Raw genomic sequence first — 22729 nt, 5'->3', positions numbered from 1 at the left:
GGTTCAGCCCTGAAACACAAGGTATTCTACCACCTGTAAATAGCAGCCCTGGTGCAATACTCAATATGTGTGTCACCTACAAGGTAGTTTTGTTACAATGTAGGATGTGTGTACGGTAGTAGAGTGCAATAAAGAGATTACACCTGCAAAGCATAATAAGCCTGGAGCTCCTTTTCTAAGCATTAGGAGTGGTTGGCACTCCAACTTTTAACATTCCGTGTGCATGCGCCATGAATTGATCGCAAAGACGAAGCACTGTTTCTTGTACAACTCGCGAGAAAGTAACCTATGAAACAGCAAATAGGAAAAAAAAAGAACATGGGCATCAGAATTTAACAGCAAAGAGACTTGTAGAACTACAAGTCTCTTTGCTGTTAAATTCTGATGCCCATGTTCTTTCTTCTTTCCATGTTCTTTCTCTTTTTTCTTTTCTTCCATTATTATTAGTAGTAATATTAGTAGTAATATATATATATAGTAGAATATTAGTAGTAGTAATGGGATTAGTAGTAAATTAGTATTTGTTAATTGCAGAGTGTGCATGGGACTCTTAAAGGAATTTGCACTTTGATTAGACGTCATGTCTGTACTTGTGGAAGCTTTTATAAGGACCTTTCAGGAAACAAAAAGACTGTGAGACAGTTGCCTGTCGAATTAGTTCAAGTGTGATAGGTGACTGCATGAGTGACTCAAACAGGTACGTGCCATTTTTTGTTCCACTACAAAATGTTGTGAAACGCCATTTATTATCACCTTACTTTAACAGTACCTATTCTATGTACAATATGAAAAAAGCACTAGAAGATGGAGAGGTGGAGGTCACACCCTGCAGAAAGAAAGCTCATCACTCTGCCACTGTCTGTGCCTCCCGTTCTGGGCTGGAGTAGAGCTCCATGTCGATATACCCACGTTCTGTGACAGCTCCGTTCTTTTTAAGAGCTCCGAGAGCATCCTCGTGACTCTCGAACTCAATGATGAGGCTCCCGCTTCCTTTCCCGTCACTTCTCGCGACGGCGAGCACGTTCCTTACTTTTGCGGGCCAGAAGAAGTTGACAACTTCCCTGTACCCCTTCGCTGCGGGAATACCCTTTGCCGATATCCTGTGCCCGCGACTTTCGAGTACCCTTCTCGCATCATCCGCTGTCACCTGCCGCAGTTCCCGTACTTTCACCTTTTCCGCTTCGGGTGCTCTCTTGCTTTGCATGATCGCTTCGCATCGCGACAGCGGAGGGAGCTCACCCTTTCCGATTGCTTTCATCTTCTTCTCGGAGCTTGGAAAGACCTCAACGTAGCGTGTTCCCATGTTCGTCCCGTTCTTGGATAGAGCAGCCTCCGCGTCTCGTGGCGAAGCAAACTTTATGAATGCACTTCCCAAGCATTTACCACCTGAGTTGCGGTTCAGGCAAAGGTCTTGCACGGAACTGCCTTCGAAGAAACTGCGAAGGTCACTTTCAGTACAGCTCTGTGGTAAGCCACGGACGGAAACGACGCTGGAACGCGGGTCTGAGGTGACCGAATGCTGTCTTCGGTCAAAAAAGGCAAGAAGGAAGTGGCGTATGACATTGGCACTAGTGGCAAACACCTCAATATAACGATGACCCATGGTATGGTCGTGCCAGTTGTGAGAAAGTGCTTTCTGCCAGTCTTCTTTAGAGCAGACCTCAACAAACGCTTCGCCTGAAAGGCGTCCGCGTTTCTTGACCAGGAGTATCCCATTCTTGTGGTTTTGAAGATGAATCCCAACTTTTCTGAAAAGCTCGTAGATATCTTTCTCCGTAGCATTCCAAGGAAGGCCCCTAAGCTTCAGGTAGAATCGTGATGGACTAGTTGTTTTTGGCTTCTGAGGCACTGTGTGTTCACTCTCTTTGCTTACAGCAAATAAGGAGCTAGCATCTGCACTGCCAGCATTGGTGCAACCACTGCAAATTAAAACACTACTATGAGCCCGACAAGCTCCACTTCCAAATTTGTTTCCAAAGAGTAAAACTAGAGGCCCTAGCTTTCTGCGTATCCACAAAATCACCTGGGAAACGATAACTACACTGCCAAGCTAAAGCAAAAGCATGACATGATGGTTGCATTGCAGGTTGTTCGGGGTACTGCCAGATAATATGAGGATACATAATGTCCTGGGAGTCAGAACTGATGTTGTTGTTGTTGTATTCCTTGTTGTAAACTTGGTTGTAGGGGGTTCACCATTGGGATACCAAGGTCAACAGCAGCCAAGTTGCAGCACAACACAATTGTGCAAGTACAGCTTGAACTGTTGATAAATATTTTCAAATGAAATATGAGTGGTGTTACAATAAAAGTTGAAACTTCAATTTGCAACTTTATTATTGCAGTATCTAAGGAGATTACATACCATTTTATGAACGGTATGAGTATATCTACTGCGTTCGTGGGTGTCAACAGAAGGTGGCGCTACCATACAATGCAGAAAAATATTAGTTACACTAGCACGTGGAATGCTTAAAGGGGCTGAGACAGGTCATCCCAGGTTATCCCAGATAAGCATTGAAGACTGTTCTTTGCGCCAATGTGAACCTGCATTGAAAGTTTCACAGCGAACATCGTAATAGAAGCGGAGAAAATGGGCACCGCGAATACCGAAACTCCCGCGGCTCTGACATCACGGGCCTTGCCGCCGCCAGTGAGTCGGCGCATGGGAAGTCACGTGCTTACAGCTGCCAATGGGAATGGACACAACTCTGAGCTCTCTGACGTCTGCGCTTTGCTCGCCAGTGTGTTCGATGGCCCCCATCTCGCTAAGTATGACACGTAGAAGAATTTCTTTTTTTCCCTCAGTGTATTCTGGTGTGCAGTACAATGCATTCATGATGTAATGAACCACATCTATGAAAGTGTCCCAACCCTTTTAAGGGCCCCCCCGACCTCCTCGAGGTCCTAACTCCTTGAATCCGCAAAGATACATCCTGCAGGATCTATAGTGGATGTCTGAATAACAACTACCCCACCTTAAGGTATTAGTGTGCTGTAGAAGGCTGTAGAGGTTTGGTACAGAATTTTCTGTAACTATGGTTCTTTATTCAAGAGACTTTGGTGCCGGAGGTGGATGAAAACTTACGGCTCGTAGCACTATTTTTTGTGCACCACATGGTAACCAAAAGAAAGACAAACGCGTACACTGGTAGCACATACATCTGTCCTGTGTTTACTACGGACTTTACGGTCTTTATTACGTACTTTCATTTTCGTTCGTATCGGTGATATCCTGTCTAGCGTATTCCTCACGGCGAAGCTTGCGATGATTGAGGAGCATCCCCACTTGGGAAACAAGGATGCAAAGGAGCGAGTTAGTGAGTACTGTACTGAAGAGTTCTACAAAGACGGGGAATTTTTTTTTTTTTGCTGTCACTATGCGACAACAGCGCAACATACCATCCGATGTTAAGCCACAATTGTATTTTGGATATATATGTAGACACTTTACTTCTATGTCATACAAGTTAATGAAGATGTATATCTCCGTCAGCTTAGACTTGCAAGCACTTGCCACAAAAAAATGGCGGAATTTGAGATTTTCCGCAGCAGAAACGCCTGGCACTTAGGAATGATGTCTCATCTACTAAAGCAGACTTGTGTGCAATAAAAAGTGCTCGGATAATGATCAATATAGCTATCCCAGTGAAGCTCTGCACATTAAAAAAGTGAAAATTACTATGTCCACTGTATTTGCAATTCAAAATCTCAGTTCAACATCTCGGCATTTTCGAAATGTCGAACATTCGCACAGCCTAGACTTAACACCTTTCTCTCTCTCTCGAATTTTTTGGACATCTCGATCCAAATGTGACGCCTGACTGCTTGCTAGGTTTGTCCACTGTTACACTAGCGATTTTTACAAAATTCCAGTTTTCCCTCCTTGCCTCTTTTTTTTTTTGCAATAAAAAATAGAAATGGATTTGAGCATCACACACTGCTGTGAGAATCTTTTTTTAGCATAACCTAGAGCATTTGAATACCTGGTTCGAGTTTACAGGAAGGCCCCGCTACGTGTGGGACACACTCCAGAGGCAAGCAGTAGTTTACGATAGCAACTGAAGTTTGGCTACGTATAACAATGATGTGGCATGAATGCTTCTCAAGCTGGACAGCATCATAAACAACAAGAATTTACCGAACTCTTTTCCCTGAGTTGTTCGAATTGTACAGCATCCAACTTTTTGTCTGCACATTTTGTTGTCAAGAGTTTAGCGCAAGAAAACAAGAAGAGTAACGAACACATAAGTTCACCATGACTTGCGACACAAGAGACGTCACTAAATTCGAAGGACAAGAAAAGGAAGCGCAAGAGGTTATGGAAAAAAAGAAAAGAAAACGAACAACGAAGAGAAAGTGGGAAAGGACACTATGTGAAGTCTATATGCATATGCTGCACTTCGGAAGGAAGGACTATGGTATGTAGTTACCTACTCTCTATGAACCATCCAATGAGATCCCGTTTCTGTGAACTCATTTTCAGGTCCGATGACTGCACAACTGGAGACGTTTTCTTCACTGATATTCCTGAAATGAAAAAAGTGATACTATTCGGTGATGTCCAAATAAAACGCAGGAGAAGATTGCGCAGCACGTAGAACGTGGGCCGCTCAGACATGGTGCGATATTACATGCATACTTGAATACGGATTTCAGTACTTGCATAATTTCTGCACTTTGTTTCTCCATAAATTGGAAAAGTTGAAGCACACAAGTTATGCAGGAACATTCATGGAATTATTTTCAAATTATGCCATACCCTCTAATCCTAACGTATCAAAGAGCTTGTGATGGAGGTAGTATTGGCATTTTCACTGCAATGCAAAGCATGGGAGAAATATACTTGTCTGAAATATACTGGGCAACCAAGAATGGTCGAGAGGCAATCGACAGGATGTGCCACTAGGTGCACGGACATTTGAAAGAATGCTGTGTAGCGCCAACTTTGCCAATATTGCGTTATATAGTAAGTTCATAGTGTGCTTGTCCAGCATTTCTTTCAGTGCACGTTTTGTAGTTCAAGCGGCATTATTGTCCATCATTGGAGGAAAATCATCTAAACACAGGGTGGAAACAAAGCAAAAGCCTGGCAGTAACTTGGGTTGGTTGGGAAGTGGGTACATGCAGGGGATGTTGTAAAAAATATGTGGTGAGCAGAAAATCACTGAGAGGCGCACAGTCGGATAAACGCGTGCAAAACTGTATGCAGATTGTGGAATTTTATCCTTATACAGACATTTTTGTGCCAAATTACGGATACGGAATTGTGCAGGCAAATACGGTATCTCACCTCATTGCAGCAGAGATGACATCATCTTTTGTTGCTGTGAAGAGGCGCTGCCTGTGCTGTTGCTTCATTTCATCAGTAATTCCAGCAAGGAAAGCCCTTAAGCCTTTGTTCCCTGGTGCCACAGGACTGTCAACCTGCGGTATCGCAAGTGTCACTGCACCTATAAGCTTACCATTTCAGTAGAAAGTAAAAGTCACAAATCCCTTACTTGTGCAAAGCAAGACAACTTTGCTTCTTCCAAGTCTCTTTCAGAAAACTCGCCCTTTTGAAGCCATGAAGCAGCATTGGAAAAGGCATCAAGGGTTCCCTCCAGGTTGGGATCCCTGTAAAATAACCCAAGTCCAGATAACAATTTTCATCAAGTTCTTCAACATTCAAATAACCAAACTACCAAGGTTGCCATGCTTGTAACAAGGTTCATCTTACAGGCATGAACCACACTATATCACGCAGCTATTCATTGCACTCTTCCTGCTCCGTAGAGTTCCCGATTCGAATCCTATAGCTAAGAGATGTTGAATCCTCTTATTGACAGTATCAAATTTATTCATGACGAAAACCCGAGACTGGGAAAAGACGAAAACAGATGACACAACACAAAGTCTCAAACACAACTAAAGTTTAATCGACAACCGCACTTTGTGTTGTGTCGTCTGTTTTCGTCTTTTCCCAGTCTCGGGTTTTCGTCATGGATCTTAGCCACCAGCTCGCTTGCTTTTTAACCATTTTATCTGTATCAAATTTATTATTTCCATTCTAGGAGTTCTTCAGCATAACCTGTTGAAGATTATAGATTTTTAGTAGACACCATTCTGCGTACAGGTCATTGTCTATGTTTATTTGTTGAATGACCGTGAATTTGCTTAGGGATACCAGACAACTGAAAGAGTCCCAACAAGGCAGCTAATTCTGATGAATGCATACTTGCCTGTAGGAGTAGAAGCTGAATGTACCACCTGGTGTAACTGTTGCTCCTGCCCCATAGGCACCACCTTTCTCTCTGTTACGAGACACAGAAAAATAATTTACGGAAATCCTGCTTCAAGCATGAGAAACTTCGGGATTGGGAGGTACCTGTTCGTATAAAGATCAATTACACTAATAAGCTGCTTGTATGAGTATGTTTTTGTCTAGTATACTACTTTTGTATTTTATTTCTAGCCTCTTTAGTTCCGGTTTAGCTATAACAGATTCAGACCTCTATGTAAGGGCCTAGCATAATTCACAAGCCTCTGTCATATGGTTAGAGCCTAAAGTTTTCGGGAAATATTTTTTCTAAATTCGGGGGGTAAAAATCGAGTAAATAAACATGTGCACTAAATTCATGTGAATTCGGATGAAAAAACTTGCAGTGTGCTAAATTCGGGGTGAAATCGGGCTCAGTTATTCAACTAACTGTAGTGGTTTAGTACAAATGGTGATGTAACTGAATTTTTCTGCCAAACAAGTAAATTAATGCATTCCTACAGATATCCCAGTGAGGGCAATTTGCCAGGTAAAAATCGGGCTTCACCCTAAAGAGGCAACCTTCAATATGGGGTGCAAATTCGGGGAAGAATCGGGTAAAACCCTAAAACTTCAGGCTCTACATATGGTGTATCTGCCTCTCAGAAGTACAGGACTCGTTTTTCTACAGACGCCATCCTTCATTTAACAAACTTAACAAGCCGCTAGCCACTTCTTTTGCATGTGGGTCTTGTCCCTTACCACAATTTCGCGTATTCATGAGCTGTGGAGTGGCCTTCATAGGTCTCAACTTCTGGCACTGCTATGGAACCGCCCGCTAACACCACAAATATTATGTTGCTGACAGGTTTCACGCTTTCACTACTACCGTTGAGGTTGCTCACCTGACTTCTCTGAAAAGGAACTTGCGTGACAGGAGCTGTGAAGCAACAGACAACCTGCATTGTTGGAAGAAATTAATAAAGAAATATTAGGTTAATTTGGTAAAAAATATATAAACAAAAAAAAGAGACAATATGTCACATTGGTTACATCGGGTAATTGGTTTGTAACAATAAACTAACAGGACAAAGTTAATTGAGACCATAGCCAGGAAGAACGTAGAACAACATTTTCCCAAAACCAGAGACACCCGCATCTGCAGCCTATACCTTACCACAATTACTACAGTTAAGCATCACAGTAAAGTGGTATACCCACTCGGACTTCGGCAAAATAAAAAAAGACCAGCATTTTGTGTCTCTTCCACCCTGGTATGCGTGCTCCCAAAAATGCTGAAACCCCATTCACATATAGGGCCCAATGCTCAACTGAACATACTGTTCATTATCATTATTTTTTAAGTTGGCACACTCCAACGTCACACAACGGCACATGGAAACCGTTTGGGTAGTTCGGGATTTCATATACACTTCGAAGTTTGCCTTTGCATGGAATTTCGTAACAAATCACAGGGAAGTGATGCGTTTATCATACATGTACGTATGTACATGCAGGGACTGATACTGAAACAAATATGGGTTTGGTTACGGTTCAGTGTCAGAACTCTGAACGTCATTTCGGTTACGGTTACGAGTACGAGATTTGCCATTTTAATATTTGCGGCTACTGGTAGCCGAACCGTTGAACCGGTATTTCTTTCGGTTTTCTCTGCAGGCTGCGTGGATGTCGCAAGATGAGCTACAAAGTGCAAACGGGTAAAAATGAACATATCTATCTGTTGCGTTTCGAAAGGGTGGTTCAGTGCCATCTGCCAGGTCGATTCTTTGACGCACTTTGGATGTTTGCGACATTTTTCCGTAAAATAATTTGTTATTAAAAATAATGTGTTGTTCTATTATCTCGTGTACATTCATTTCAGCAAGCAAACAACGTGCAATGCTATGTATCTTAAATGATCACAATAATATAGTTCATAACTATATAAGGGGCGTAGTACACAATACATGTCATACGATGCGTATGTCATACGATTATGAGTCTAAGCGTATAAGATTGTATATGTTGTCTGCACAACTGCTGAATGAAAAACACATGATAAGGAGATCTACTTTAAACAGATGCATGTCCTACACTACTAATCAGAGTTGTAAAGAGATACGAATATTGCATCCAAGGTTTTTTGAGTTCATGCTTGAACCAATTTATATCAACTGGTAACCAAAATCACATTTTTCGGTTCAGCTTACGGTTTCGGTTAAATGCCGAGGGCGAATTGCGGTTACGTTCCAGTTACGGTTCTTGAAAAATTTTGGGTTCCAAGCAGTTTTCGGTTCTGCTGTGGTTTCAGTCCCTGTGTACTGAACCCAATTCTGGTTGAATCAGATTGAATCAGGTATAATCTTCGGTTTACTCGGCATAGCATACATAGGGCCTGACTTTTTAGGGTTAAACCCGTATCCGCCCGATATTTACCCCCCGAACGAAATCTGTAAAATTCGGGTTTAACCCGAATGTACCCGAAAACATCCGGGTCGCGTGGCACACTCATAAGCATGCATTAAAATAAAGTTTGATAACATTGGTAAACATTAGTTCCATGTTAAGACAAATTTTTATTAAAAAAAAATCACCCGAATTCCTGACGACAGAATATGCCGTAACGAGATTTAACCCGAATACACCCGAATTTTCAAATGAAAAATATCACCCGATATTTACCCCCCCGAATTTGGCCAAAAATAAAACCCGAAAAAGTCAGGCCCTAAGCATACATGACACACCAGTAGACACAGAGTATCAATATTTAATCCATGCACCGGAGAGGCAGCAGGGTCTCCGTTTTGACAGTTTGTAGGAACATACTTATGCATTTACAAGACAGTTTCCAAAGTTCTATGTTAGTTGTGATGACTTCGGATCTCCCTGGTTCAGCAGTTTTCAGGGAAATATCGGGTTAAACCCTGTTTTTGCTTACTTGAATCAGGAAGTAAATATCGGGCATAATTGGGTGTAACCCTGAAAAGTAAGCCCTAAACATAATGAACCATTCAACAACCCCCCACAGTATGGGTCTGGTGGGAAATAGGCAGAACTGTAACCAATCTTTGTAAACTTGAAGCAGGAAATAGAGCTTTTATTTGTCAGGCACTGTCATCATTTTGCATGCAGACACTTTTGATGGAGTTAAATTTCCTACTGTGACATACCTTGCATAATCAGGATCTGTGTAAGGCACAGAACCAAAGGCTTTTGCGCAGTAGTTTACAGTAAATGGGAACACCAAATGGATCTTCCTTTCCTTGGCATAAAAGTCAGGTTCCTAAAGGGTAAAGAGCAGTAATATCACAGCGTGTATGATCTAAATGACATGATCAAATTCAGCAAGAGGTACCAAAGGCGTAAGAAACAGTGTGTACACAAATAGTGAAAGCACAGGTAGCGCGAAATATGTGCGTGAAATCGTGAAATTATACGTATGCGAAATCATACGCGCTCGGTACACTGACAATGACGGCGCTATTGTGGCGCCACCTGTTAGACACCGAACCAACTGTGCAGTGAAAACGGTCAGCCAGGCCGCACGCTGTCGGGGAGCACTGGGGGTATCGCTGTACGTCACACAGTTAGATTCGTGCTGCACCACTCGTCCTTCCCGTGGTGTCAGCGGCCCAAAAAAATCGAGGTTGTGTCGTTGACATCCTACAAACCTTCGGTTTCGGACATCACGCAGCCGGAGAACGCCTATCATCCTCCAAAGCGGTAGCAGACGCTCCGGCCTGCACGATGTTGCTCACCTATCGTGTGATCCCAGGTACAACGAAGAGCGTCCCTACCAATCACGCCACATAGTGACGTGCGTAATGGAGCTCATCAAGTGTCTATTGTGAAGGCGAAGGAGGGGGTTTCGCGCACGGGAGATTGCGGGGCACCATTGCAGGCGTCCCAATTTTGCTACGGTTGTACTAATTGTGGGACTCTGTTTCCTTTGCGCCTTTCTTCTAAACGGTAGCGTTGTGTAAACAACTTTTGCTCGCATCATAGTAATTGAAACACGGACGTTCATTTGAGAGCGAGTTGTTTTCGCATTTTAGTGCCCCTTTAAGGGGATCGAGACCTGTTGACTACAGGAAAGAAAAAGGCAGCAATTCAATATTTACTCGAATTAGGTTGGCATTATTCGTGGGGTTCGCGATTCGGTTGGGCTTAACATCGCAAACGAAGTACAACGTATGTAGTAGAGTCGCGGCTGAAGAAACGTAACGAGCTGTAATTCAGAGCGGCTCTCTTTAAATTTGAACAAACCTTGAGCTACCTTGAGCTACCTTCAACTTCGTATTAACAGGATTGGACCGTATGTATATCCTCAAGAAAGGTTTACGCTCATGTTCTGACCACATTATACTACTACGTTTCTGGCAGCCAACAATGTGCTAGATGGGGTACCTCAATGAATGATGGACAAGGTGCAGAGGATTTCATTGGCAGGTCAGACAAGAATTTGTCAAGGTGCTTCTCAGCTAGTGGCATTCCTGATGAACTGGCATTGACTGAACACCTAGAACCAGGACAACAAAGATGAATTACCAAAAATAGTCCTGCAACAGTTTGCAACTGCTATAAAGCCTTACTTTGAGCCTGAAGTTTTTGGGAAATATTTTTTTCTAGATTTGGGGAGTAAGAATCGGGTAAATAAACATGTGCTCTAAAAAACTGGAAAAACTTTCAGTATGCTAAATTTGGGGAGAAATTGGGCTGATTCGGTACAAACGACGATGTAACTGTATTTGCTGCCAAACAAGTTAGTGTGCACTACAGACGTCTCAGTGAGGGCACTTTGCCGGGTAAAAATCGGGTTACACCCTAAAGAGGCAACCTTCAATTCGGGGTGCAAATTCGGGGAGAATCGGGTTAAACCCTAAAACTTCAGGCTCTACTTATCCAACAAAGCAAAATCAATTTGAAGTAAATTGGCAAATAAAGAGAACTCCTGCAAGGTTATGCACATACCGCATAGAATTGTTGCATAGCAAATTTTGTGCCAAGTTCTTCAGCTGCGGCAGTAGAAACTTCCTACTTGGAGCCTCAGCAAGAGTTTTCATTTGCTGTATCTAAAGTGAAAAGGCAGAACGAAAGCACTTAGCATATCACTTATAGCAAGAACGTACTTAAGAAAAAGAGGTAAGCTCACATTTGAAATTCCAAAGTATTCTTCTCTAATCCGTCCAGAAGGGGCAACAAAATTTCCAGCCTGCGTCATGGCATAGCGGTGACCAGAATCTGGCAGATTTTGAGCCAGCCCCGCAGCGCACATCTGTATGAGCTGTGAAAGGCGTTCTTCATCCTCCATACTCAACCTGCACATTCAGAATAATTAACCATGCAAGAAGCACATGCACATGAATACAGGGTGGTTATTTTTGTCCTTTACAGAATTTTTATAAAAAAGCTATTAGGGCAGCACAGGTGTCTTTTTTGAGATTGAGTTATGTGGCCAGGCGGACGTCCTCTCGAAAAAAGCATGCAACTACAAATTGACTAATGACCTAAAATTCATTAATTAACTCATTCATCATGGGATTTTGGGCAAAAGCGAGACAGCAGAATTAGAGACTATCCTCGTTGAACGCCATTCCACATGTAAAAAATCGTGAAACACGCACATGCGTTAAAATGTCCATCCCCAAATTTCAGACAATTCAGAAATTTCAGAAATTCAGAGATGAATATTTCAAGGCACACGCTCTTTTCTGGATCCTCAAAAGGCAGAATGGCTTTCAACGAGGATTGTTTCCAAAATTTCGTAATTAAAGTGTTAATTAATGAATTTTAATTAATTAGTCGTCCTGTAGTTACATACTCTCTTCGAAAGGACGTCCATCTGGTCATATATAATTTGACTGCAAAAACGACATCTGTGCTGCTCTCATAGCTTTTTTATAAAAATAAACACCCTGTAGATGACTTTGGTGCTTCTTTAATGATGAAATCATTACTAATACCCATTACTTGGGAGAATTAGAAGCTGTCCAAGGGTACATTACCTGAGAAAAATGTCTTTCCACAAAGAGAACATGGCTTCAGTATTAGACTCCAAACAATGTGATGACAGCAGAACACCCTTGAAGAATATAAAGACACACGCTAGATTACTAGTTTCACCAAATATACATATTAAATAAATATATCGAATATATCTACTAGTAAATAAATAAAATTTTCGAATATATTTTAAAAATTAGAGCTGTGCGAATAGCAAAATTTCCATTGCGAATAGTTTATGAATATTTCACTTATACTGTGAATCTAATCCGAATAATTTCTTCAGACGGCGAATCTAATTCGAACAATCGGAAAATGCCCCACTCGAATAATTTCGAATACCTCGTAGTGAAATATTTTGTGCTCATTCGATGATGTTTTGCTCCAAAGTTGTAAGCCTTTTCACTCAGCGTAACATATCGTGAGGGAAGGGTCCCTCTGTATCGTGTATGGTACACAGCATTAGTGGAATGAACAGCGCTGAGAGTTAGTCAACAGGTTCCATGCAGCCTGCTTTGTGTGCATCTCTTCATTTTTAAGTTTACGTTGTGAATTTCCTGTACCGTTTTTTAGGAACTGCACATCTTTCCATCTGTTACTGAACATAACTCTGAAAGCTGGGAGCACATTTACTGGAACATGCAGTGCCCAGAGCGCAGTGCTGGCCATGAGCACACAGAAGTTGTAGACTTTAGTGACAAAATATTGCACACAGTGTATAGCGGGCTTCACCTAACACCTGATTGTAATGAGGTGAAGCTGACTTGAAGAGTGCAGCCGTACACCGAAAGAACGATGGCGGTGACGTGAAGTGGGCTTCACCTAACTCTTGGATGGAATGGGGCGAAGCCCACTTGCAGAATGGCGATAGTGATACCGCACTTCAGTAATATATAATACAGTAGTATATAATATATAATATAATAGTACTGAAATATAAAACACCAAAGCTTTCTTTTAATGGATACAAACTTTCGTGCAGTGGACTGCATAAAAACTTGTATCCATTAAAAGAAACCTTCTGTGTTTTATATTTCAGTACTATTAGAAAAATATTCGAAAATTTCAAATGCTGAATATAGGTTGCGAATAGCATCAGACATTCATTACATATTCCAAATTTTGAATATTCGCACAGCTCTACTATAAATATTTAGCGCTTGGGAAAGGGAATGTTCTATATTTTACTGATGTTGGCACTTCAATATGATGAACTGGAGAAAGTGCAGTTGAAACTACAAAAAAGTTTACTGGTAATGACTATGAGGTATTTCTCATTCCCTTTTGCTACAAACGGTACTAGAATGGGACCCGGGAAAACATGAGTTGCCTTGCACTCAACGTACCCTTTTCCCCCTCAACTAGCCAATTCATAAACACTCATTTCATCTCGGCAGCCACTCACTTGCTCAAATGTATTTGGTGTCAACGGGTGGTCCACAAGATGAACAGACGCATTTAAGCCACCAGTCTTAAGTTCTGCTTCTTGAGACAGGGTCCTATAGTCTTTGTCAAGTGTGCTCATTCTGAAAGCAGCATCTATTCTTAAAACTTGCCATGCAATTCTCAACAAATGGATAACATTGCAGTGAAACCCTTGGGTGGATCACAAAAAGAGAAACCACTGTTGCTGCAACACAGTTTTTGGACTGTGTGAACCTAGAAATTTACTTTTTAGAGAATGTACCGAAAGAAGACTGGCAGGCTTGCGGAAGAGACTAGATACTATGAAAACCCAGAGTCAAAAGCCATAACCCAATATTTAACGTATTACACACACTTTGACAGAGAAAACTCAAATAGCTTTTCTCATGAGACACTGCCTCACGATACTAAAGAGCGCCTATGAGCTCTAATCAATGCAAATCCACACGAAAATGAATAATGTGGCGATGCTACATGGGTTACTTACTTTGTTGCCACTTCACAGAAAAGTGGAAGCATGCGTTTCATTTCTGGTGGAAGGTGAGACGCATTGAGGACGATGCGGAAGTACGTCACACCATTTGTCGGCTGTACTGTACTTTGCACAGGCGTGTTACCTAAAGGGAATGGTACACTGCTACTAAGAAACCAGCACACCGCTTCGGGAGTGAAATTCAGCAGTAAACTAGCCGTATTGAATACATGCTAGCTGTAAACAATATGCAGCAAAAAGCTACTGTGGCACTACCGTATTACCGAATCTACTCACATAGTAATCTGAAAAATTGGGGGTGCGGAAATTGCGCGGGAATATTCGTAACGATATTCGGACGAAGCAAAATTTTCAAATTTTAGTATATCGATCGTATTGGCTCCCGGTAGAGCCAGTATATTGACGTTATCACTGCATTGCACGGGTGCAAAAGAAATACTCACTTACTGCGCAACCAGCGACGGTCGGAAGGCAAAATACCGGGCACTGGGCCCACTACTGCTCATCCGACCGGTGAAATTCAGCGAGACGCCAGAGACAATGATGGAAGACGCCACTAGTCGCACCGACAATTGAAAGCACGCTATGTTCGCCAACTTTGTCACATGCTGCTGCAAGTTTAAAGCGTGTTTGTCCAGCATTTCTTTCCGCCTTTGTTTCGTAGTTGGAGCGATAGTATCGTCCATCACGTCAGTAAACCATCATCCGAATGTGGGCACAAATCGAACAAAAGCACTGTAGTTTCTTCTGAAGCACTGACGGCATGGAGAAAACACCGTGGTAAGCGAGAAACAATTGTCGCAGTCACCGAGAGGGCGCGCAAATTATGCAATTTTTTATTTTCATGATATTTTGGACCAAACTAAGGGTTTTGGACCATTAGACTAGAGGACATTTTAAGACCAAACTAGAGGTGCGCAAATTATGCGATGGCGCAAAATATGCGGGTAAATACGGTATTCTCTATTTGCTCAACTGAGATGTGCTAGCGGGCTGCATAGTGCTTAGCCAGCTGCTTACCAATCTTGAAACGATTTAAAGTTGTTGGTGTAATTTGTGGGGAAACGTCACTAAGATGAAGCAGGGGTAGGCAGCTCTCATCATCCTTCTCAGACTGTCTCTTGAACAGCTCAAGACCTGCATGAACAAAGCACTGGAGCTCTCACTCATTCATTTAGGAACAAACACATGTCCCATGGTATAAATTTCACATAAAGTTGCAGTAACGTTGCATAGATATCACACCACAGTCACAGATGACCGGGACTGTTATTTTGCTGTGTTCATGGCATTGGGTCCACGCTTGTAAGATGAGCTTAACTACAGTATAACCACCAAGTGCACCTACCATCAACATATACAGCAGTCACTTGATCATCACTCAATGCGGACAAACGTTTTTTAATGTTTTCTTGTTCTTGACCTTTTACCCTGTTTTCATGCTCACAGTCTGGAGACATCACTGTTGTTAAAACATGAGCATTCCCCTGAAGTGTAAAGAACAGATGCATAAGCAGAAATTATACATTTACATGTTACATATTATATTACAAGCAGATGCACGTACATAGGAAGTGACTTTTTTGGGTTAAACCCGATTCCGCCCGATTATCACCCCCCCCCCCCCCCCCCCACCGAACTGATCTCCGACCAATTTGGGTTAAACCCGATTTCTCCCCAACTTTCACATACTATGAAATCCTCAAGTGACGTTTCCACTCAAGACGAACAAAGGTTGCCACGTGTAACACATGTAAGGATGGGTCGCTTACGTCCCCAGCAACACACCCATGTGTGTCAGCACTGTCTATGCCTTCGGGGATTAGCGCTGGTAGGTCACACACACAAAAAAAGGAAACAGATTACGGAAGGACTTAATAGACAAGAGGAGAAACAAAAACACCCGTTAAGACCCGAAGGCACAATTATCGCCAGATTTCTCCCCAAACTACAGATTTAAAAATGGCGCCCGATTTTTACCCCCCCGAATCTGAGAAAGACATTTATCCTGAAAAAGTCACTCCCCACATATACATTTCAGCCTTGTTAGTGCATATGAGTAAATACCAAAACACCAGACCATACCTTGAAATACTTTTCTACCATCTGTTGCAAGAATTGGGGATTCTGCTTCAGCTGCTCTTTAAACCAAGCGATCTGTTTGTTTACTTGCAGCTGTTCAATGGGGTTACCATCATGGTTCCATATGTTCACAAGTGCCTATGGAGGATGTAACAGAAATCGACACATCAGCCAAACACGAAAGCGTAGGCACAGACATGCTGCAAGTGGTGCAACTGTCCTTAAAGCCGAGCTCTAAAAATTGTTGATTTTGACAAAGACTAATTCAAAAATTGCTTTGCCTTCAGGCACTGGTAACTTCTCTATCAGGTATTGCTGTCAAATACCTGCATCTTCCATATATGACAGAATGTTTGCCAATTCAATGACTCAAAGAATCCGAAAGAACATCCTGTTGTTATCCCCAGTATATCCTGGCACAGCATGATAAAGCATGCTTTCTTTGGATTTGCATGCAAACACCAACTTTTAAAGATTTGGAAGCCTGGCACCCTAGAGTACCGTGGCATGCAACAAAATGCGAGTGAGCATGCCAGGTACTTGTACCCACTAGGTACTCCTATTGCTGGGAAGCATAATACTTCAGCGTTTACTCACATAATTGAGAGCCATGCCAAAATTGGTCGACTGATGTTTAAGTCCGAGTTCAATTGTGTGCAGTGCTGCTTCTATGCGTTCTTCTGGGAACCCATCCCTGTAAAAAATTTGAAACAATTCATCAGGTACAATTTCAGACAGTCCTTGCCCAGAACAGAACAGAAAGCTTTCTTTGGAGTTACGATGCAGAAAATAACCCACCCCCTCTGTAGTGTATACCTCGAGGGTAAAATAAATAAATAAATAAATAAATAAAATGGGGATATGTTAGGCACATTCCCTTGCTGTCTCTATCACAGGAAATTGAATGAACTCCTTCTCACCTAATTACTTCATCAAATGTCTTCTGTACAATGTCTGTTACTTGTTCAACATCATCTGCTTTGACACCATGAAGGCCAACAGAGAACATGGCCTGCTTCAAATCCCCGTCGTAGCTTTGGAAAATTGAAGTGATTTATTTTAGCGAACACGATCAAGTAGGCGCTAGATAATCAAAAGTACACATTTACCCGAGAAAAGGGGAAAAATCTGCTCCTATCCCGGACTCCAGAAGATTCTTGTAGAAAGGAGAGTTCGGCCCATTAACAAGAAGGTAGCCCAGGATGGACAGCACAAACGATTCATGGATATCTGTTGTGCTACACAAGAAGGTAGTACACATTAACGAGCAAATCAGGAGTAAAATTTCTCAGTATGAGCTAGACTTCGATCTTTAGCATTCAGAAATATGCTTTTCATCGCGGAATCCTTTGTTTGGCACAGAATTTCGCTGCAATTCGATTGGATCGAAAGGACGCAATTGACGAGATTTAGATGGTTACTACAACGTGCAGCGTCTCAGGAGAAGTATTCCACGCTCATGCAAAAAAGCGTTGCATAAAAGCGCGAGCTGCATACGCTCCCAACTGCTCCGAGGTATATGTGACCGTTCGAGGTTAATCGGGTTTTGGAACGGAACGAGGGTGCGTGCTCCAAATGTACAGCCTATTGCGATCAAGTATTTGTCGATTCCCATAAACTCTGCAGATGCTGAAAGATCTTTCAGCAGGTATGAAATGATTGTAGGCGACAGACGGCATTCGCTGTCAGAGGAAAACGCAAGATATCACGTAATGCTGAGCCGCAACCGTGCTTCGAATCTGTAAGTTTATTAGGGCTGTGCAAATATTCGAAATTTTCAAATATCGAATCCAATAGTCATATATTGGAAAATATTCTTTTTTTTTATATATATCGTGTTCGTGCATGATCACTCATAAGCTTTCGTTCGTAGTGGGTAAGTGCACGAAGAGATGGGTCTTACGGACGCGCTTTGGTTTGTATCTCGAAGGGCGCCACCGCAGCGCCCAGCGGTGGCAGTACGCTTCCGTAACGACAGATGGCGCCAAGCACGCGCGCTCAGTGATCCAACGCGCATGCGCACAACTGCAGCTTTTGTGTATCATATCCTTGCTCAAGGTAAGATGTCTGCATTTTATGTGTGAATTATTCGCATATTCGATTCGTGAATAGTCATATTTGTTTTGATTGCCCTCCATATTCGATTTGTATTCGATTCAATCATGAAAAGCACTATTTGCACAGTCCTAAAGTTTATAAACTATATTTTTTGTTAACACGTTATCCAGGAAACTTAAGTGATTCCCCGTTTCAAGCAGCCGTTAACTCCTTGCCGCGGAAAATCGATGAACTTACAAGTCGGTGGTGCAGAATTTTGAATTTGCGGCAGCAGAAAAGCAGGGGCCTTCCATAACTTAACCCGAGACTGGGGGCAAAAACGACAACACAGACAAGCCTTATGCATGATCTACTCTTAAGGGCAAAAAGATATTAAAATACTGTAAACAATGCATGCTTTGAGTTATGTAGAATGGCATCTGTTTGCCACATTCCTTTAGTGCATAATACAATTCACATCTATTAATGATAGTTGTGCTTCAAAATAGGGGCAAAGAAAATAGTGGTTATCAGTGCAAGAATAGTCTGAACTGCGCCGTTCGAAGTACATAATTGACACTGTATCTTACATACTCATTCAATGCGTAAGTCAAGGAGACAGTTGTTTGCTTCTCAGGATTTGCTGCCAGTGGATCAACTGCACAAGTGATGTTGGCTTTCCTCTGGAATAAATGCAACAAGTTGAATGCTTGATACACACATCTCAAGAAATCCAAAGTGACAGTATAGAAACAATCTGAAAAAAAAAAAAAAAAAAACAAAAAAAAAAAAACAAGAAAAGAAGAAACAAGGACATACAGGTCAAACAGATGACATTACGTACCGGCTGTGTCCATTTTGGTTCAGCAGGAACATTACAGACCTTTCCAATTGATGAAAATTTACATAGGGCAAGTTCCTCAATAAGATTCAAAGTGTGCTCAACAGGAAAGTCTCCATATGTCAGAAATCTGCAGAAGAAAAATTGCAGGCAGAACAGCTCCTGAAGTATTGCAGCAGTGATATTTTAAAACTGTAGGCCTGCACCATGATATATCTCTTGCCATGGACACTATACATGTGGTGTACGATTGATTGTGAGACTCTGACTGCAAACTATGTCCTGGCTAGCTTTGCTACACCAAGAAACTCAAACTTGCCATCACTTGTAAGTGCAAAAGTTTGCACACCTCCTCGAAATGTTACCTTTAATTTGTGTTTCACATATCCCATTGATGAATACATTTGTGCTAGAATTGTCCTGAAAATTGTAATTCTAGATGGAATCTAGTGCCCAGACATAACGTAGTCGACTGTGTGATGAAATCCCTCTTTCTATGGTGTCATAGCTGGTCCAGCTCAAAGCTCAAGATAATTAAACAAACTTAAACTTCCCTGCCAACATTTGCTAAAATATTTCTCAAAAGCGGCAATTTTCAGTGATCCTTCAAATTGCACTTTTAAACCATACCTGCAACCCTGCAGCACTGGCAGAAATGTAAACTAGGCTTCGCCTGACGCTCGGAGACATCAGGCGAAGCCAAGTTGCAAGATATATTCAGGTCCGCACGCAAAAAAGTGTAAAGTAAGCTTCACCTAACACTAATAGGCATTAGGTGAAGCCACCTTGCAGGATATATTTGAGTGGCAGAAATGTAAAGTAGGCTTCGCCAAACGCTCAGGGGCATGAGTTGGAGCCAGCTTGCACAATTTCGAATATATTTGAGTATTCGATAAAATGTTATTCGGTTCGGATACGAATAGCGTGGCACCGTTATTCGGTACAAATATAGAATATTTCGAATATTCACACAGCCCTAATGCTCCGTAACACCAAAACGTTGCATGAAGTTGCCTGAGTGTCAGCAACGCAAGCGATCAAAAATATGTAAAGTATATGTCAACAAATGATAAAAAGACACAGCAAGGCCAGGATTTAGAGGTCGCATCCCTGTCACGCATGAGGAATGCTGCTCTTCATTTAGTCACAGTTCCGGTAGCTTCAGTGACAATCCCTCTCAGCTGTTTCACTAATCCTGTCATTTTATGCATCTGCTTAGGGCTGTCAGAGGCACATGTGGGACATATGAAAATTACCTAGCATTGCTTGGGTGGTAGTGGGTCCTGTGGAATTCCTTCAAATGGTCCCAAGTCAAGTCTGGAATACACTGTGGATGGCCTCCACTGCAGTGACTGTAGACACCACTTGGGTAGAGATTATTGATCACAGACTGGATGAAGTGATAGCTTGAATTGGACTGCATTAGAGGTATAGAAACGGGAGGTATAGAAACCAACAGGCTTCTCAAGCAGAGGCAGAGCGCAGCCAATACAGCGAACAAAACTTGTGGCATTTGTAGGACACACAAGTGAAACGCAAGCAAGATGGTGTTCCCTAGTTGTTCATAACACACAGACACAAACAGACGAGGCGAGACTCAAAGTCTCATCTATTTGTCTGTCTGTTTCACTCATCTGTTCATGCATATCTCGCCAGGCCCAGGGAAATGTTACTAACAACTTGTGGCACTTGTTCTCTGGTTTTAGTTACCCAATATTCGGAGTGTCCTAAAGACCTTTGTCTTCTAATAAAGGAAGTTGGTAAGCACAGTGAAAACCGTTTAGACTTGCACACATTGCATGGTCAAATACTGGATGCTGTCAAGTTCATTCAGTGCATTCCATACAGGTTTGTATCTGCCAGATGTCCCTGGAGTCAGTAGTACACTGGTGCTTTCAGCCTTCCCAAGAAGCAAATTTGACAGCGCTGCATACTCAATAAGTAAGAGCTAAAACATCAAAAACGAAAGAAATGAGAGAATGTTACTTACAAATACACCCTTCATCTCGTTGTAGACTACTCCCTTAATTGTAATTGGGGATGTCTTGTCATTGACATCCATGTGCTCAAACCGCCATCCCTCTTGCCTATAAAAGCAGCACACCAAAAATCAAAACAAGAGGTATATTAGCCAATGATTAACTATGATTGCCTACAGTTATTGAATTTCAGCTGGCAGAAGCAAGTCCGTAAATGCCTATTTTCGCACTGTCTCTCTCATCCTTTGTGTAATACAACACAAGATTGTCAAATTTATTTATTTAGATATGACATTTTTCACTACCAAATCAAGAAAAGAATAAGGAACATATTTCTTGACTTACATAAAGTCTAGCCTCAAGAGTCGTGGGAAAAACACGGCATCCAAGTAGACACGAAGGAGGTTTTGATAATCCTTTTGGTTTTGAGTTGAAAATGGGTAAAACGTTACATCGCATCCTAAAAGTATGAAAGCGACCTCTGAATAGTACTCGATCTGTGTAACGTCTGGCTGCAGATTTTGCATTGCGGTATAGTGCTGCACATGAACTCAAAAGGACTTACCTGTCATTGCATTCATGAACGTGGCTAAAGACCTATTAAGCATTTTACTGAAAGGGTCTCTACAAGGAAACCTATCTGAACCACACAAAGACAAGTGTTCCAAGATGTGGGCAACTCCAGTGCTGTCCTGAGGAATTGTAGGAAATGCAACACTGGAATGGAAAGATTACAGATTCAACAGGGCAATCCAAAAGAGATGTATTACCTAGAGCAGAAAACCAGATGCAACTTTGAGCATGACGGACCTCGTTGTGTGTAATAACGTAATATTATACAGGACCGCGCCTGAACAAACCTACATACCTGAACAAATTATTCCGATCATCACGAGCCAGATGAAGAAAGTCTGATCCAGTCTTGTCATGTGTGAATCGTACTGCAGCCAAATGAAGTTCTGCTACTTCTTCGACCTGGGTTACCGAAGCGTGTCAGTTATTCGTGTAAAAGCTACTTGTAGAGAGGGCACAGGAAACCCCCGTTGCCTAATATTGGATGCAAAGAAATATCGACCCACCTGGCGAACCTCGAACTCCCCAATCTTCTCGCCGACTCTGAATTTCAAAGCGCGTTCCACTGCTGATGAGTGGCACCATCGTTTCAATCTCAAGCTGCAAAAACGAAACATTTACGGGAACTAAGGAACGACAATGTTTGATATGGGAACAAATGGGGGCAAGATGTGAATGAATAACAAGTTTGGTCACCTACAAGCTATATGTACGCATTCCTAGATAGTAATTACTTTTGAACCGTGTAAGCTAGATTAGCCATGATGAAACAAGCCTGAGCAATGAGCAACACGAAATAGACGTCTTCAACACCAAAGGTTTGCGACATATTTTCAAATCACGTATTTCAGCTTACCTGGCTTGAAAGCCTTTCAAGTGAGCAAGTGAATTCCGCAACATGGTTTGCTTCAACACACGACTAGAACATGGAAATTGCCAAAATTACATCATATCGAAACACGGCGGATTTCTCATCGCACATGGAACAGCGGTCTGCGGATACGATTTTGACATCTACTTTGGATTTGGATGCGGATTTTCTTATGTTGCCTGACTGC

At 42.0% G+C, this 22729-nt stretch overlaps 1 protein-coding gene across 4 annotated transcripts; it reads right to left on the bottom strand.

Annotated features, from left to right (window-relative positions):
• Nucleotides 1-702: 702 nt before the first annotated feature.
• LOC135368513 (presequence protease, mitochondrial-like) lies at nt 703-22678 on the bottom strand. 4 transcript variants are annotated; one of them, XM_064601860.1, is made up of 28 exons: nt 22528-22678; nt 22178-22271; nt 21967-22073; nt 21664-21815; nt 21444-21558; nt 21110-21206; nt 20376-20536; nt 19123-19249; nt 18873-18961; nt 17351-17479; nt 17162-17275; nt 16839-16935; nt 16245-16379; nt 15508-15646; nt 15180-15296; nt 14154-14283; nt 13647-13767; nt 12244-12320; nt 11391-11556; nt 11210-11310; nt 10646-10757; nt 9409-9521; nt 7144-7197; nt 6222-6293; nt 5502-5616; nt 5294-5427; nt 4438-4530; nt 703-1919 (listed from the first exon to the last, which is right to left on the bottom strand). In XM_064601860.1, exons 1-28 carry the CDS (start codon nt 22569-22571, stop codon nt 845-847), a joined length of 4080 nt encoding a protein of 1359 aa, XP_064457930.1. In that variant the 5' UTR covers nt 22572-22678; the 3' UTR covers nt 703-844. The 4 variants fall into 4 exon arrangements, with proteins under 4 accessions (XP_064457930.1, XP_064457932.1, XP_064457933.1 ...); XM_064601862.1 differs by having other exon boundaries at nt 1835-1919; nt 4434-4530; XM_064601863.1 differs by lacking the exon at nt 703-1919 and adding an exon at nt 3150-3288 and having other exon boundaries at nt 4434-4530.
• Nucleotides 22679-22729: the final 51 nt, after the last annotated feature.

This window comes from Ornithodoros turicata, chromosome 9 (genome assembly GCF_037126465.1).
Source record: "Ornithodoros turicata isolate Travis chromosome 9, ASM3712646v1, whole genome shotgun sequence".
In the NCBI taxonomy this organism is placed as follows: Eukaryota; Metazoa; Arthropoda; class Arachnida; order Ixodida; family Argasidae; genus Ornithodoros; species Ornithodoros turicata.
Note: the sequence above shows the minus strand (reverse complement) of the source record. Positions and strands in the feature narration are given on the sequence as shown.